Consider the following 16,906-nt stretch of genomic DNA (forward strand, 5'->3'; position numbering starts at 1 on the left):
TCGGATCTCCGGGCCTTTCGCCGTGCCCTAAAAACTTTTCTTTTCCATCAAGCAGGGCTGGCGTGAAACCCCCCTCCCCCTTTTTTAGCTTTTTAAATTGTCAATGGGTTTTAGTTTGAATGTTTTAAATTCAGGGCCAAAGTCATGTAATTCTTTTCAAAATTTTAAATTTTGCACTGGGATGTGTTTTAGTTCTGGCTGCGCACCGCCCCGAGTCCACTAGGAGAAGGGCGGGATACCAATTGAATAAAATAAATAAATAAGAATAAATAAGGGAGGAGCCGCTGCCCAGCACTGAGGTGGCGGAGGGGAGGGGAGGGTGGCGGCCCGCCTGGCAAGAGGGGGCGCTCTTGGCCCCTCCTGCTGCCTGCCAGCCAGCCAGCCAGCCAGCCAAGCAAGCCTCCTCACCCCCCCTCCTCCTCCTCTTCTCTCCCCAGTGCAGGGCAGGGCGGGGCGCCGGGCGGGCCTCCTCCTGGGTGGAGGCGCTGAAATAGAGGCGGGCGGGCACGCGCCGGGGTCCGCCAAGAGGGAGGGAAGGAGGGAGGTGTCGGCCAGGTAGAGGAGCCCGATGCGCGGCGGCGGCGGCGGCAGCAGCGGCGGTTTCAGCAGCTTGGGCAGGAGCAGGAGGCGGAGGCGGAGGGCGTGAGCCGCGCAAAGGGCGGGCCAGGCGCCTTCTTCCCGCAGAGCTGCCCTTGGCCCCATGGCTACCCGGGTGTTGAGCATGAGCGTCCGCCTAGGGCCCGAGGAGCCCGTCTTCGCGCAGCTCAAGCCCGTGTTGGGCGGCCGGGAAGGCTCCATCTTCGCTCCGCCGGCTCCAGAAGATCTCAAGCCGCCGCCGGCTCCTCCTCCGCAGCAGCAGCAGCAGCAGCAGCCCAGCGCTGCCCGGATGCCCGGAGAGGAGATCGTGCAGGTGAGGATGGCGTCCGCCCGTAGGGATTGGCTTTGGCGGCGGCGACGGCGACGGCGGCGGCTCTGGGACAAGAGTTCCCCGGGGCATGGGCAAAGGGCGGGTGGCGGGACCCGGCCGCTGGGCTGTTTGGGTGTGTCCCGGCCTCGGCCGAAGCACGGGCTGGGGCTGGGTGGGGCAGGCAGGCAGGCGAGCTGAAAGGAAAGTGAAGGAGAAGGAAAGGAAAGAAGGAAAGGAAAGGAAAAGAAGGGAAAAGAGAAGGAAAGAAGGAAAGGAAAGGAAAAGAAGTGAAAAGAGAAGGAAAGAGAAGAGAAAGGGAAGGAAAGAAGGGAAAAGAGAAGGAAAGTGAAGGAGAAGGAAAGGAAAGAGGAAAGGAAAGAGGAAGGGAAAGGAAAAGAAGTGAAAAGAGAAGGAAAGAGAAGAGAAAGGGAAGGAAAGAAGGGAAAAGAGAAGGGAAAGGGAAGGGAAGAAGGAAAGGAAAGGAAAAGAAGGGAAAAGAGAAGGAAAGTGAAGGAGAAGGAAAGGAAAGAGAAAAGGAAAGGAAAGAGGAAGGGAAAGGAAAAGAAGTGAAAAGAGAAGTAAAGAGAAGAGAAAGGGAAGGAAAGAAGGGAAAAGAGAAGGGAAAGGGAAGGAAAAAAGGAAAGAAGGAAAGGGAAGGAAAGGAAAAGAAGGGAAAAGAGAAGGAAAGAGAAGGGGAGGGGAGGAAAGGAAAGGAGGAAAGGAAAGGAAAAGAAAAGAAAAGGGAAGAGAGAAGGAAAGGGAAGGGAAGAAGGAAAAAGAGAAGGGGAGGGAACGAAAGGAGGAAAGGAAAGGAAAAGAAAAGAAAAGTGTCCCGTCGGAGCCCCTCCGGTCTTCCGCGTGTACAAGAGGCTCATTCCGCCACGGAGTAACGGCTGCTTTCCAGGGGCTCGTCCCGAAAAGGGCTCTGCGCCTCCCCCCCCCCGGTTGGGCAGCCGCTTCGCCGGCCTCTCTTCTCGAGGATGACCGGACGGGGCTTTCCGTCTGTCCCACTCTAACCCCCCCCCCCCACCACCACAACAACCTCTCCGTTCCAGCCGCTTTCGGACCTGCGGGCCGGGCTCCGCGGCTCCTCTTTCCGCACGTGGCCGGGCGCACGGGGAGCTAGCTGGCTGGCGGGCGGGCCGGGTTTCCCCTCGGCTCGGCCCGGGCCGAGTGCCGGCGTTGGCTTCCCCGGCGCGCTGCCCCTCCCTGCGGCGGGCGCGGGCGGAGAGCGAGCGGCGGCAGCTGCCACCTTGTGTTTTGCCCGGCCTGGCCGAGCGAGGCGGCCCCGCGCGCCCACGCAAAAAAGTCACTTTAGACGGGGCCCGGGGGGGGGGGGGGCGAACTCGGCCGGCTGCCCTTTGCAAGCGGATCCCCGGCTCGACAGCTGGCCAGGCTAAAGTGGGAAAAGCCGCGCAACCCGCCAGGGACGCTCGCTTCCACTCGAAGCGCCTGTGGGGAGTTTTCCCCTCAGCTTTTTTTTTTTTTGGCGTGGGCGACGGGACCCCCTAAATGGTTGTGGATGAAAAAAAGCCGGTGGGTTCATGCAAAGCGGTGCCCCCGCGATGGCAAGCGAAGAGAGGCTGGAGACCCCTTTCCCTACCCCTAGGAAGATATAGGGAGAATCGTGCTCAGGGTGGGCCAGAGACTTTTCTTCTGTCGCCCCCCCCCCCAAGTCCCCCTCCCAGCAATTTTGCTGGTGCTAAGCAAGAGGGTGGAAGAATCATAGGTGGTTTTTTTTTTTTAAAAAAAAAAATTGATTTATATGCCGCCCTTCTCCGGAGACTCAGGGCGGCTTACAATGCGTTAAGCAATAGCCTTCATCCTTTTGTATATTTATACAAAGTCAGATTATTGCCCCCACAACTGGGTCCTCAATTTACCTACCTTAGAAAGGATGGAAGGCTGAGTCAACCTTGAGCCTTGGCGAGATTTGAACCTGCAGTAATTGCAGGCAGCTGGTCTTAATAACCAGCTTAATAACAGGGTGCCTTAGACCACTGTACTACCAAGTCTCAGGTGGGACAGACGGGCGGGCGAGCAGATGTGGGGGGCTGGCTTGGGGAACCCGCAAGGAAGCCCCTTCTCAGTCCTGGCCCTGCTGTAGGGGGCCGGAGGGGAATGCGGGGGTTCCTTCCTGAGGTAGAAGACCGATCTGGGTTCGTTCATCATTGCTGGCTCTCTGCGGGTCGCGTCGCTGTCCGTGGAATCTCTGGATCCGCGCAGCGCCTTGGGTGATTGAGGATAGGAACCTTCCCCGGGCAACAGAGGTGGGTGGGGGGTGGGGGGTGATCAGCATTGGGGGGCAGGCTCTGCCCCTCAAACGAAGGGAATGTAGGGTGCCCCCGCTGAAATCCCCCCTCTCTGAAAACCCCGGTCAGGTCAGGCTTCAGGATCTCTTCCGCCCCCTGCGCTTACCCTTTCTGGAAGTTGACCCCAACTTCCAAAAAGGTCTGGGAGGGAAGGTGGCGGTCTGAGGAAGGGGCCTCCCCGTCTATCCCGGTGGGTGGGTGGGAAAATCTCAAAAGAAGAAAGCCTGCCCCGGTACCCCTGGGCCATCCTGGGGAAAGCGAAAGCCTCCGGATCTTGGTGGCACGCAGTGACATTGTCAAAGCAAAATGTTTGGTGACTCGCAGTTCACTTGTTTCGCAAGATTTTCACGCCTGGCTGTTTGCCTTCTCCCTGTGGGAAAATTGAGGTCTTTTCTACAAGACCCCCCTCTCCCCTAAAAAGTGACACACAAGTAGTTCTACGATTTCCTATTTGATTTTATTTCTTCTTTCCTTCTCAGATATAAATCATTTTTGTCTGTCTGTCTGTCTCATCTATCTATCTATCTATCTATCTATCTATCTATCTATCTATCTATCTATCTATCTATCTATCTATCCATCCATCCATCCATCCATCCATCCATCCATCCATCCATCCATCTACCATATCTGTCTATCTACCTATCGTCTATCTATTTACGAAGAGGGGGACAACCCGAATAGCTTAAGATGCCAAAGAGTCCAAGCCAGCAGGGTGTCTGCGTTCTTGGAAGCCTTGATTAAAAAAAAAAAAAAAAAATCCTCCAGATGAAATGTAGAAAATGGCATGCAGTGCTTTTTTAGAGCTAAACTCTTTGCCACCCAGTTGTATCACTTGCTATATTTAGCCTTCCAAGATAACGTATCCAATAGTTTAATTTTCACTTTTGATTCTTGCACCGAACAGCTTTAATAGGTAGTTATTCTTATCGTTCGCTCTGCCTCTTCTTGAAGGTGTAGTCTGGGCAGGAAGGTGAAGCATGCATCTATCCATGTGAGATCCTTTTACCTCTGCTTGCTTTTCTTAAAAGTAACTAAATAAAAACTTTCCATTTGGACTGGATGATGGATCTCCTTTTTGGGGGGGAATGCAAAACTTAATTCAAGACCTGAACAATTCCCGAAAATGAGTCCTGCTGGTGAATTTTAATTTTAATCTTTGTTCCTGTTTAGGCTGCTATGTTCCCAAGGTTATAACTTAAGAGTTATCTAATTCAGGAATAGACTAGAGTTTCTTTGACTAGCTTCTGGGTAAATTTTCCCCATTCTTCGTACTTCTGAAGGTAGCTTTTCGAGAGGGTGGTGTAATTTGTAAGAAGTCTCATCCTGGGCTCGATTTTGGTAATGTGTTGGAGATTCGTAATGGTTCCAGTTTGTAAGCTTATGTCTCTCTCTTTCTTTGTTTCTCTTTTTGGGCTGATTTTGTTCTCATCCAGACCCGATGCGAGATGGAGAAATATTTGACCCAGCAGCTTCCTCCCTTGCCCCCCCTCCCCGAGCACAAAAAGTACAGGCGGGATAGTGCCTCGGTTGTGGATCAGTTCTTCACCAATGGTGACGGGGTGCCTTACAGCGTCAACATGAACCTCTACCTGCCGGATCTGTCCCAGCTGAGAACGGGCCTCTTCAAAGCCCCGAGAGGCCCCGCAACCCACATCAAGACAGAGCCGGTCGGTGCCTTCAACCACCAGAGTGAGGCACCTCCTGTAGTCCCCACCTCTGCCCAGGCTCTCCCCGAGTTTACAAGCATCTTCAGCCCCCACCAGGCGCCGGATGTGAACAGCCTCTTCATCAAGCAGGAGATGTCTGCCTCAGATCTAGGCCTCTCTGTGCCTGGGCCCCAGCAGGGCCAGCTGTACCAGCTCCTCAGCTCTCCCGATTTAGACCTGCCGAATGGAGCGGGGATGGACTCCCTTAGCAACGTCTCCCTGTCTTCCTCCATGACAGGCCTCAACACCCTCTCTCCAGCCATGCCTCAGAACTCCATGAAACAGTTCCATGGGGTGCCCCCCTGCACGTATGCCATGCCCAGCCAGTTTCTGCAGCAGCCAGCCACCTATTTCCCCCCTTCGCCCCCAAGCTCGGAACCTGGCAGCCCCGACCGGCAGGTGGAAATGATGCAAAATTTAACACCGCCTCCGTCTTACGCTGCCACCATCGCTTCCAAGTTGGCCATCCACAACCCGAACTTGACCGCGAGCATCCCCATGAATTCGCCGAGCATCCCAACCGTCAGATATAATCGGAGGAGTAACCCCGACTTGGAGAAGAGGCGGATTCATTACTGTGACTATCCTGGTAAGCTTGAGGAAGGCGGAGAGACAAACTCTCCGAGAAACGGGCCCGTTCGTCGCTAGCGTCTTTCTGGAAACCCTTCCAAATGTTTTCTTTCTCTTGTGCAACGTGCCAGCCGATCTGCTCGAATAGAGCATTTTGCATCTGGTGTCAAAAGAAGAAAACGTTTAATAAAATAATGCACCTTAAGCACATGCAAGGTTTGAATGTAAATGTAAGCCAACGTCATAAATCAGCATCCCACATCTTAAGACCTGAACATTCCTGTCAGCTTGTTGGCTCAGAATGATGGGAAATGTAGTTTGCTCACTAGGGTGGGGAAGACTAGCAGCCATAGCTACTTGAAGAAAAGTGCGTTCACCTTTTTCTTCATGTTTTGGCTGCTGCATTTCTGCTCCTTGATGTCTTTTTTCTGTGATTTAATTAGAAATAGGCTGAAATAAAGGGTGCGTGTCTTCCCAAATAGATAACAGATTCTGTTACGTGTTAATAACTGATTTTGCTGTTGAACACATAGCTTATAATAGAAGTGGATAAAACGTGAGATGCATAATTATAACACCCTTGATTGATTAACTCAACTTGCATGTTTAGGACGGTAAATGTATTGAGCTGAAAATTTAAGTGTGGTTGATTGTGATTTGTGTGCAACACTAGCAGCTCTCTTTTTGTTCTGGACAAAAGCTAGAAATTGGAATAAATTTCTTAAATATATTAGGCCCACCCATTAGAACTACCAGCCGTGTTACAGTTTTATGGTGAACGTTACCGTTTTCTACACATAAATGTGCTTGATACTTAATGTCTCTCTCTGATTTTCTATCTTAGGTTGCACTAAAGTGTACACGAAATCTTCCCACTTAAAAGCACACCTGCGAACTCACACTGGTATGTGTTTTTTGGTGTTTTTTTTTGCTGGTTATGATTTTTCTATAAGTTAGCCATCCTGTTTCCTTCTCTCTACTTTGCTTGAAAAGGTCTAACTAGATCTGCTTGAAACGGAGCGTTATAAATCAGCCACGCTGGTCACTAAAACGAAGGACGCTTTTAAGCTTCGGAAAATAAAGAGGGTGAATTTGAACAGTGTATAAATATGCTCTTTGAAGCGCTATTACTTTCCATTCACCCCGCCCCCCCTACCAGTCCTTTCCAGCTGAATTATGCCGTCACTTAATGCGTCCTGTCATCTTTGGATCGAATCTCTGTGCATCAAACCTTGGTTTAACTCCCATGAAAACCACGATTGCGGCCCCTGCTTAGGGTTACGCTGCAAATAAAGGGCTTGGTGGCTCAGCAGACTAATAGCATTGTGATTAACACCAGCTGTCTGCAATTACTGTAAGTTCGAATCTCACCAGGCTCAAGGTTGACTCAGCCTTCCATCCTTTCTAAGGTAGATAAATTGAGGACCCGGTTTGTGGGAGCAATAAGCTGACTTTGTATAAATATACAAAAGTATGAAGGCTATTGCTTAATGCATTGTAAGCCGCCCTGAGTCTCTGGAGAAGGGCGGCATATAAATCAAATTAAAAAAAAAAATCTCAAAGACCCTTACCCTCCACTCATTGCGTAAAAAACATAGTTCGAAAAAGTTGATTTCTTGCCCAGCGGCCTGCCTACTGCCTTCTGCTCAGCGATAAGGCCTACATCAAATTAAATAAACGAGAAAACATTCCTTTTAAGTTCCGTTCCACGATAAACTTGATTTTCTTTCTCGAGTTGACTGGCTGCACTCAGCAGGTGATAAACTTGATAAGTCTGTTGCGAGATTGCATGGATTGTCGAACAGGTATTGTCGGCTAGCTCCAAACACGATTTGGAAGCTTAGCAGCTCCCTGTCTCATGAGGGACTTTTTGTTCGGTGGAGGTGGAAGAATGATGAAGCCAGACAGTGTGGCCAGTTGATTCTGCATATTTAGGTTTTTCAGGGTTTATTGAATCAAGTCTCTAGGATAAAACGCTTTTCCAAATAGGCTGCCGTTAGGTGGGTGTCTTTTGCATGGAAAACAAAACCCAATTTAGTCTCTGAAACGTGGTCAGATCAACCTAGGAGAAGAAACCTCTGTCCGCTAATGACTCAGCACAGATTTGACATAACGCCTAAAATCATCTAAAAAAGGCTTTAAAATGTTTGAGTGACACTCCCGAAACTTTATGTTTCGGTGGCAAAGCAATTTTGAGTTGTCGGATCAGCTCGGTTGCTGCAGTTTTTTTTTTAAAAAAATACTGTGTTTTGCAACCTTTGAAATGGCTCCTTTCTTCGCCCTCCTCGTGAAGAGCTGAATCTGGTTTTTAAATGGGGAAAAGGATCTGTGAGTTGGGCTTCATCTGTAAAACAAGGGCCCGTATTCAGCGTTTGCTCATATGTGGAATGACTGAAATATCTCGAGGCAAAGAGTTACTATGGAAATGAAGTTTTTGATAAACGAAGTCCCCGTTCTCTCTCAAAAGGAACAGAGAAAAGGTTAAAAGCAACAGTCATAAAACAAAGTTTTCCAAACGGTTGGAAAAGGTTTTGCCGAGCCTCGATTTCCTCCCTGAATTTTATTCATCTAGGCCTGTCTCTCTTTTGCTGTGTAGTTTCGGGTGGGTTGCTGTTGGAAAATTTGGAATTATTTTTCGATGAGTGAAAATTCCTGGTGGGCCTAGACTTTTGGTGACACCCAGCAAAACATAATGTGGTCTCATTGTTGTATGGCACAATCTTACTTGGAGGCTTAACATGGCCTGCAGTTTATTTATTTATTTATTTATTATGAGATTTATATACCGCCTTTCTCCCGGAGGACTCAGGGCGGTGCACAGCCAAAGTGAAAACATAAATACAAACATTAAAATACAGTTAAAAAGATATATATGCGTTTGGCCCTATAATTAAAAAACAATAACAAACCTATTAAAAACATTTAAAAATGTGTTAAGCCAGTTGAGGCTAGTCCGAGTTCAATAAACCATGGTTTATTTATTTGTAAAATGTATTGGCCGTCCACTACAGAGTAACTCTGGGCGTCTTACAATATTATGGTTAAAAGTACCTGATCTGTCACTACTTATACTGTAATCCCAGGTCCCTGGAGGATATTGGCTAGAAGTCACTGATCTGTATGGGCCAGGGGTCAACAATCTGCGGCTCTGGAGCCGCATGTGGCTCTTTCATCCCTCTGCTGCGGCTCCCTATCGCTCAAAATATGCGTTACAACTGCCAATGTGTGATACCTGCCCACACGTGATTTATTGAGCTTTTCGACTCCCAGTAGGCTGACCATGGATAAATCCAAGAAAAGAAAAGTTTCAGAAGAAAACAGAACGTTTAATTCAATTACATATGCTGGTTCTGTGGCCACTCAGGAAATAGTCAGGCACGGGAAGGTTTTTGTGGCTCCCGGTATTTTCTTTTCTGTGGGAAACAGGTCCAAATGGCTCTTTGAGTGTTTAAGGTTGCTGACCCCTGGTGTGGGCCGTTCACTCTTGTCTCACATGAGTCGTCCAAGAGGATTCTGTCTCTTTCGGTTATGCCCAAATGAACAACTTCTGTCAATATGTAGGGAGGACTGAGAACGTTTCTCTCTGAAAAAATGGAAGAGCGAGGGTGTCTATGGCTTCCGTTTAACCTGCCTTGTGCAAGGTGCTGCCGTACCTGGGCCGTATTTGATTGCTGGAGGCTTCTAAAATTTGGGAATGATTTCACCCCTCCCTCCACGGCAACGACAGGGCTGAAGCTACAATCTTTGTCCTCATGACTCTAGCCCCCATCCCAGAATTATGGGAAATTCTGAATTATGTGCGAAATTCATACGTCTCTCCTTTTTTGCCGGACTGCAGATCCCATCATCCCTGGCCCAGAGCCCCCTTAGTTGGAGCAGGAACGATTTCATAATATGGATGCCCTGAATTAAAAGCGTCTACAAGTTATTTCCTTACCCGTGGGTACTATAAATATTTGGGTGCAACATGTAGTAGCGTTTTTTTTTTCTAAACTTGAAAGTCGTGTCCTGCGCTCTAGAAAACCTTGTTTATAAAGAGTTGGCTAAAAATAAACAAGAGTGTTGGGTTGTTCGGACAGCCTGGTAGACTAACTGTTGGAATGTTAAAAATGCCTTACAGGTAGTCCTCGGCTTACAACAGTTCATATAGTGACCATTCAAAGTTACAACGGAACTTTGAAAAAAAAGTGGTTTATGACCGTTTTTCATAGTTCTGACCCTTTGTAGCATCCCCATGGTCATGTGGTCAAACTTCATGTACTTGGCAACTGATTCCTACTTATGACGGTTGCAGTGTCCCAAGGTCATGCAATCCTCTTTTGTGACCTTCTGGCAAACAAAAATCCATGAAAAAGCCAGATTCGCTTAACAACCGGGTTACTAACATATCAACTGCAATGGTTCGCTTAACAACTGAGGCAAGGAAGGTCGTAAAATGGGGCAAAACTCACTTAACAAATGTCTCACTTAATAACAACAGAAATTTCAGTTGTGGTCATAAGTCGAGGACTGTCTGTATTTTACCCCAATTCGTTTTAACCATGCATTAGTTTTAAAGAACAGATGGTCCTTGAGTTATGACCACCGTAGGGATTGGAAAATTTGTTGTTAAGCGGTACGGCCATCATGTGAAACATCACGTAACCGTACCTGATTTTGCAACCTTTTTTGCTGTGGTTTTTGAAGAAATCACTGCAGTCGTTAAGCAAGACATCGCTTTGACTGGCTAGGAAGGTTGCAAATGATGATCATTGGATGTGGCGATCATCATAAATAGATGCCAAGCACCCAAATCATGATCAATTGACCGAGTGAATTTTGCAATGGTTGTAAATGCAAGGACTGGTTGTAAATAACTCTTCTCAGTGCCATCGTAACTTCAAAGGGTTGCTAGAAAAATAGCCATAATTCAAGGACTCTCTGTAACCCAAAACTGAAATGCTCAAGAAAAAAAGCTATGACTGAACTGATACTTTGTGTAAGAGACTATTTAGTTCAAGTCTGACTTTTAAAAGCAAGCCATAGTCTTTGGCGTTTTTTTTTCACACATCTAGTGCAATAAGCCAAAAAATTTTGATTTCCAAATTATTATGGCTCTGGTAGACACTACGCCCAAAACCAACTGCATTATAGATTAGGTGCGTGGGAATCCTGCCTCTTTGCTGTATAGTTTTTGTCTTCAGGATGTGGTTGCAGTGCAAATCATTTGCACGGTCCCGCTCTCACTGACCTGGGCTTTGAATGGCAATGATCGATTTAACAAAGGAGAATATTTGTAGCTCAGGGTTGAAATGAGGGCTCCTTGGTGCTCTCTGAGCTTGGTTGTTTCTTACAGACATTTCATTACCAAACTAGGTACCATCATCAGTGTTAGTACTAGTACCGATGATGTTATCTAGTTCGGATAGAGCAGAGGTCTGCAACCTTAAACACTCAAAGAGCCATTTGGGCCCGTTTCCCACAGAAAAGCAAACACCGGGAGCCACAAAACCCTTCCCGTGCCTGACTATTTCTTATGTAGTTGAATTTAACATTCTGTTTTCTTCTGAAACTTTTCTTTTCTTGGATTTATCCATTTATTGAAAAGCTCAATAAATCGTGTGCCGGCGGGTGTCGCACATTGGCAGTTGTGACGCATATTTTGAGTGACGGAGGGCCGCAGCAGAGGGGTGAAAAAGCCACATGCGGCTCCAGAGCCGCAGGTTGCTGACCCCTGAGAACCAACTGCAAAAGAAACAACCAAACTCAAATCTCTTTGCCCAAATGCGCTGCTGTTCCACAGGTCCCCATGGCTGACATTATAAAAAGGGAAATCATCATGCAGAAAAGGATGTTTTCTAATAGAGAGAATCGGAGCTTTCCAGAATAAAGCTTGGTTTCCTCGTTTCTACCAAATGCCAATTTGTCCGGCATATTTGCTTGGCTTAACTCGTTTTTTTTCCCCCTTTTCTTAACAGGGTTCTTAATGAACCCCTGCAACTTGAAAAGCTTTAATAAATGTAGGTCATGAAATACAGGTTATTAAAAGTTTTGTGTGATACTCTTTCCAATCTCCCGAGGGCTTTCGCAGACCTGTTTATCCGGCTCAACCTGTTCTGTAGTATCTGTGGAGGTCCATGGTTAATTCTCCGTCTTCCGAACAATTCCTCTTAAACCTACTGTTATCCGCCCTTCTTGGCAATCTGTCATTTGGGTTCTTTCTTTTTCTTTTTCTTTTTTTTAAAGAAAAAAAAAAAATTAAGCCCGCAGCCGTGACCGAAGACGTGTTTGGAAGTCGAAACGGAAAGTGTGCTGCTTTCTTTTGTGTATTAGAAAACCTGCCCCTCTCTCATGGTATTTATTTAGGAACCTGTCTCCACCTAGCAATAGCATTCAGAGACTTCAATGGCATTCTTTTGCACGAAGGAGGCTGAAGGGCCAAGCGGTGGGGTGGAGTTGGGGGGAGCAGGCGGACAGGGCAGGGGGGGGGGGGCTCCAGAACCTGAGGACCAGGCACCTTGCTTGGCTGGGTGGTGGTGGTCGCAGAGATGGGCTTTGAGATGGCACTTCCTGCATCGAGGCAGCCGGTCTGCAGATGTTGGCAGCTGATTTGTGTCTCCCAGGATTTAATCTCCCAGGAGTAGCAACCGGTGCCTTATCTTCAGCCTCTGAAAAACTTCGCTCTGATTCTTCTGCCCTTCAAAGGAAGGGATTACATTTCCTTCAGGGGTGAAATCCAGCAGGTTCTGACAGGTTCTGGAGAACCGGTAGCGGAAATTTTGAGCAGTTCGAAGAACTGGTAGCGGAAATTTTGAGTAGTTCAGAGAACCAGTAGCAGAAATTTTGAGCAGTTTGGAGAACCGGTAGCGGAAATTTTGAGTAGTTCAGAGAACTAGTAGCAGAAATTTTGAGCAGTTTGGAGAACCGGTAGCGGAAATTTTGAGTAGTTCGGAGAACTGGCAAATACCATCTCTGGCTGGCCCCAGAGTGGGGTGGGAATGGAGATTTTACAGTATCCTTCCCCTGCAACACCCACCAAGCCACACCATGCCCACCAAGCCACACCCACAGAACCGGTAGTAAAAAAAATTGGATTTCACCACTGATCTCCCCTCATCCTCAGCCATCAGAGTAGTGGCGGCTGGAGAGTGACAGGCATCCATCAGCATCTCTTATAAACGGCTCCAGACAGGGAAGGGCTGAGGAAGAGATTTGGTTTTGGAATCAGATCATCTGAGAAGGAAGTTGAAGAAATTTCGGTTCAGCGTATTGAGTGGGGCTGTTTGGGATTTATGGTGTGTTTCTAAAAAGTGTTTCCACGTAACTCACTGGAGCAAATACGTTTTCTTGTCCAAAAATGGGTCTCTTTGCTTAAGGCAAAATAGAGTAAACAGTATGGCTTCATCCTGCCTCAGAACTAGCAGCGCCGGATTCAGAAGTCACCCAAAGTTGTGACTCTCTTAACCCTGGTTTGAAGTCACACTCCCTCGGGTCACTTACTAGAGCACGCTAAGATAAAGCCTAGGAGAGCTTAGCGTGTGCTGTAAGCCAGCCATTTACAACTCTTGCATGACTCTTGGGCTTGAAGCATTTGATACAAAACCCCCAAATCCGCACTGAGACTCACAAGAGAAGAGTGCAAGGGATCAGCTGTGTCATTCTCTCCTTCCGTGCAATAGCCTTTCATTAAGAGCCACAAACTGCTTAAAGAAGGTCAGTTGAAAAGAGAATAGAAATTGAATCTGAAATTGTTATTATTATTGTTGGTTGCACAATCAGCCAGATGCTTCGACTGGATTTGGCCATTTTTATCCACATATTGAGTTGTTGTTGTTGTTGTTGTTGTTGTTATCTTTATTCATTAAACATGAATCTCAGTCAACTGAACATTCAAAAATGCATCACAAATACCATTGACTGGTGCTAATGGTTGATACGGGTTGCTGCCAGCGTCCTAGGTATCAACCAAGTACCTTCTGAAGATGTACGATGTTCCAAGTAGCGCAGTTTTTTGCAGTTCCACTGGTGTTATTGCAGGAAGCTGCAATTTGCTGATGCATCTTATAAAATTCTTGGACATGGTACCAAGTGCCCTGATGACAATGGGTATTATTATTATTATTATTGTTATTGTTATTGTTGTTGTTGTTGTTGTTAATCATTGGTGAGATTCACAGCCTTTGAGGCTGGTTAATAACTCAGCAGCTCGAGTCCTAACCAACTGTTAAGGTATCGTCGGAGAATTTAAGCCGTTCCGAATAAGGTGGTTTTTTGTAGAGTCAAAATGTTTAAGTCCGGTAGATTTAGAATTTCTAAATAGCGAGGTAGCCCTTTAGGTATTGCTCCAAGGGCTCCAATTACAATCGGGACAACACACAATTTCTTTTTCCACAGTCGCTCAACTTCAATTTGCAAGTCCCGGTACTTTGTGATTTTTTCTTGCTGTTTATCTTCAATCCGTGCATCACCAGGTATTGCAATGTCAATGAACCATACTTTTTTTCTTTTCAACTATTGTTATGTCAGGTGTGTTGTGGACCAAGTGCCTGTCAGTCTGAATCCTAAAGTCCCACAAGATCTTGAGTTTCTCATTCTCTAAAGCTTTCCTATTATTATTATTATTATTATTATTATTATTATTATTATTATTATTATTATTATTATTAAAATGTCTATACCACCCAATTCCTAGCAAAATGCATTGGCAAGAGAGAAAATCTTGTTGTGGGTTCTATTGTGTTCCCCACACTTGCCAGTACTCCATTTGGAGTGCTGCTTTTTAATCTGCCTGAGGACTTATAAATTATGGGACACATAATTTATAAGTCCTCTCTCCCCCATGCAATTTAAATAAACTAGATTGGAACCTTGGTCCAGGTAAGTTGACACTTAAGTCTACAATCGCGGGGAGCTGGTTTACAAATCCAAATTGAAACAAATCACCTCCTGGCTTAATGGCACTGTGTATGATCCATTAGCCTTTCTGAACATCTTATCCTCACTTTTGAAGTAGGCTTCTTTAAGTGAGGATAAGATGTCCATACGAAGCAATTAAGGTGATTAATTGAAGGTGTCCATACGAAGCAATTAAGGTTAGGAAGTGCCTGCTTTACATGAAATGAAATTCCTTCATTTCTTGCAGGAACCACCAGGACCAAAATTTTAGTCTTCCGAGCTTTCAGACTCTGCTGGAGCCCATCCTCAGGGAGCTTCTCTTTCACCAGGGAGAAGTTTCCTGAGGATGGACTCCAGCTGAGTGCAAAAGCTTGGAAGACTAAACCACTGGTCCTGGTGACCGACCCAGTCGGTTGCAGATTGGATCCTGCAGCATTATCCAAGGACACAGTGGTGGGTTTAAAATTTTTTTACTACCGGTTCTGTGGGCGTGGCATGGCTTGGTGGGCATGGCTTGGGCATGGCAGGGGAAGAATATTGTAAAATCTCCATTCCAACCCCACTTTAGGGGAAGGATACTGTAAAACCTCCATTCCCTTCCCAATCCAGGGGAAGGATACTGCAAAATCCCCATTTCCTCCCGATCAGCTGGGACTTGGGAGGCAGAGAATAGATGGGGGTGGGGCCAGTCAGAATTTTTACTACTAGTTCTCCAAACTACTCAAAATTTCCACTAAGGGTTCTCCAGAACTGGTCAGAACCTGCTGAAACCCGCCTCTGCCGGGACACGTATATTTGCCTTCCTTCTTCATTTCTTCTCCTGCTTCTTTCTCCTCCCAAATTCTTGTCTGATGTTTTGGATCAGGGACTGGTTTTCCCTCCCAGAGTCTTTTGACCATATGCTTGGCCATTGATAGTTACCCAGTTGAAGCCAGAAGCTCTTCTGATGTCTCTTTGTGGACACCAATTGGAAAACTGAAGCCTTGAGTTACTTCCAAGAGAGGTGGCATTCCTTGAAATGAGGTGTGAACCACTTTAAAGCTATTGCCAATGGTTTTGCATTAACAGTAACAGTAATAGAGTTAGAAGGGACCTTGGAGGTCATCTAGTCCAACCCCCTGCTCACGCAGGAGACCTAGACTAGGGATTTGAACCGCCAAACTGCTGACCTCTCTGATCGACAAGCTCAATGTCTTAGCCACTGAGCCACCTAACTGCCTGATATAAAGTCCCTCTGATCAATGCACCAGTATTGATTTTTGGAGGGGGCTAGCACCCTTTCAAGAAAACTGCAGTAGATTTTGAGAAGAAACAATGTGGTTGAATCATAGTTTATTACTTTGATTTTAAAACAGATGTAACCATACTTTTCTTTCTCTTGGTCCTCAGAGAGAGTTTGAACTACCAAGGTTCCAGGGGCTGCTAAGCAAAGTTAAACCTGGTTAATTTTTAATCCACGTTTGTGGTTTATATACCTCCCTTCAGTTGGCTAAATAGCTTGGTTGAATGGAGATTATTGCAGGGGATTTTTATGAGTAAAATCCTTGAATTCATGAGCGAAATGCAGGGGCGAATTTAAATACTGACTGGCATTGATGGGCTGGTTTTGAAATCTGGGTCCTTCTGCTTTCTTTTGACAACGCTTGATGAATTTTAGCCTTTCTGCTCTTAGTCATCTGCGGGGTGTCCCTTGGCCCAGTTCATAGGAGTTGCAGATGAATTAGTTTTGACTTTGTTGCAAACCTATTCCTCCCTGTTTGTTATCCATTCTTCCCTTACCCTGAGATGTATTCCGGGACCCTTACAAAGAAGGGGGAAGCCAGACCTACTGAGCCTACGAGGGGAAATCCCAACCCTTGATTGCAAATCTTAAGCTATAACAGGTCTTCCATAAAAGTTGGAAGTGACTTGCTTGAAGTTATTTTTGGAAGCGTACAGAAAAGGAAGAGAAGAAAACGGAGGCTTGCCTGGTAGTTTTCTGACAGTTTGGTGTTCCTGTGCAATTAAGTAAAAGAGGCCAATCTTAGAAAAGAGAGCTAAAGAACATAAAATCCTTATTCCAGCAGTAACCACTCTGCGGAGAGGTCAGTGTGCACAGGCCATCCCTTACTTTCCAGGCCAAAATGGTAACACACATGTATCTCACTTATTTTTAATCCAGAACAAGCAGTCCTCAGAAATAGTAGTTAATCTTAAAAAGGTTGCTATCACACGAACGGAAGATAGCTTTTTAAAACACCTCCTTCTGCTTTTCCTGACTTGCGAATAAATAATAACAATCACTTTATTGTCATTGTACGTGTATACACAGTATACCCATACAACGAAATTCACTTAACACCCAAACACCAGGTCCAACACACATAACAATCCCCTAATACACTCCCACCCACCACAATTCCCCTCCCCTAAACCACCCAAACATCCACACAACAGACCAAGTAATACTGTCCAACAGCTCACCGATGGTGGCCCTTTAGTTCATTGTTGAGTGCAATTATAGCTCTGGGATAAAAACTATTTGGAAAATGTGT

General features: G+C 46.4%; 1 protein-coding gene across 1 annotated transcript in view; it reads left to right on the forward strand.

Annotated features, from left to right (window-relative positions):
* The first annotated feature begins 632 nt into the window (after nt 1–632).
* The window catches only part of KLF5 (KLF transcription factor 5), a 34,867-nt gene continuing 18,593 nt past the window's right edge, over nt 633–16,906 (forward strand). Inside the window, exons 1-3 of the mRNA XM_070943225.1 lie at nt 633–910; nt 4,656–5,517; nt 6,343–6,402. Coding sequence (XP_070799326.1) covers nt 701–910; nt 4,656–5,517; nt 6,343–6,402 — 1,132 coding nt within the window. The 5' untranslated portion in view covers nt 633–700. The remainder of the gene's footprint in view (nt 911–4,655; nt 5,518–6,342; nt 6,403–16,906) is intronic.

This window comes from Pituophis catenifer, unplaced genomic scaffold, assembly GCF_029215685.1.
Source record: "Pituophis catenifer annectens isolate HBS135680 unplaced genomic scaffold, rPitCat1.0.hap2 SCAF_4, whole genome shotgun sequence".
Lineage (NCBI taxonomy): Eukaryota > Metazoa > Chordata > Lepidosauria > Squamata > Colubridae > Pituophis > Pituophis catenifer.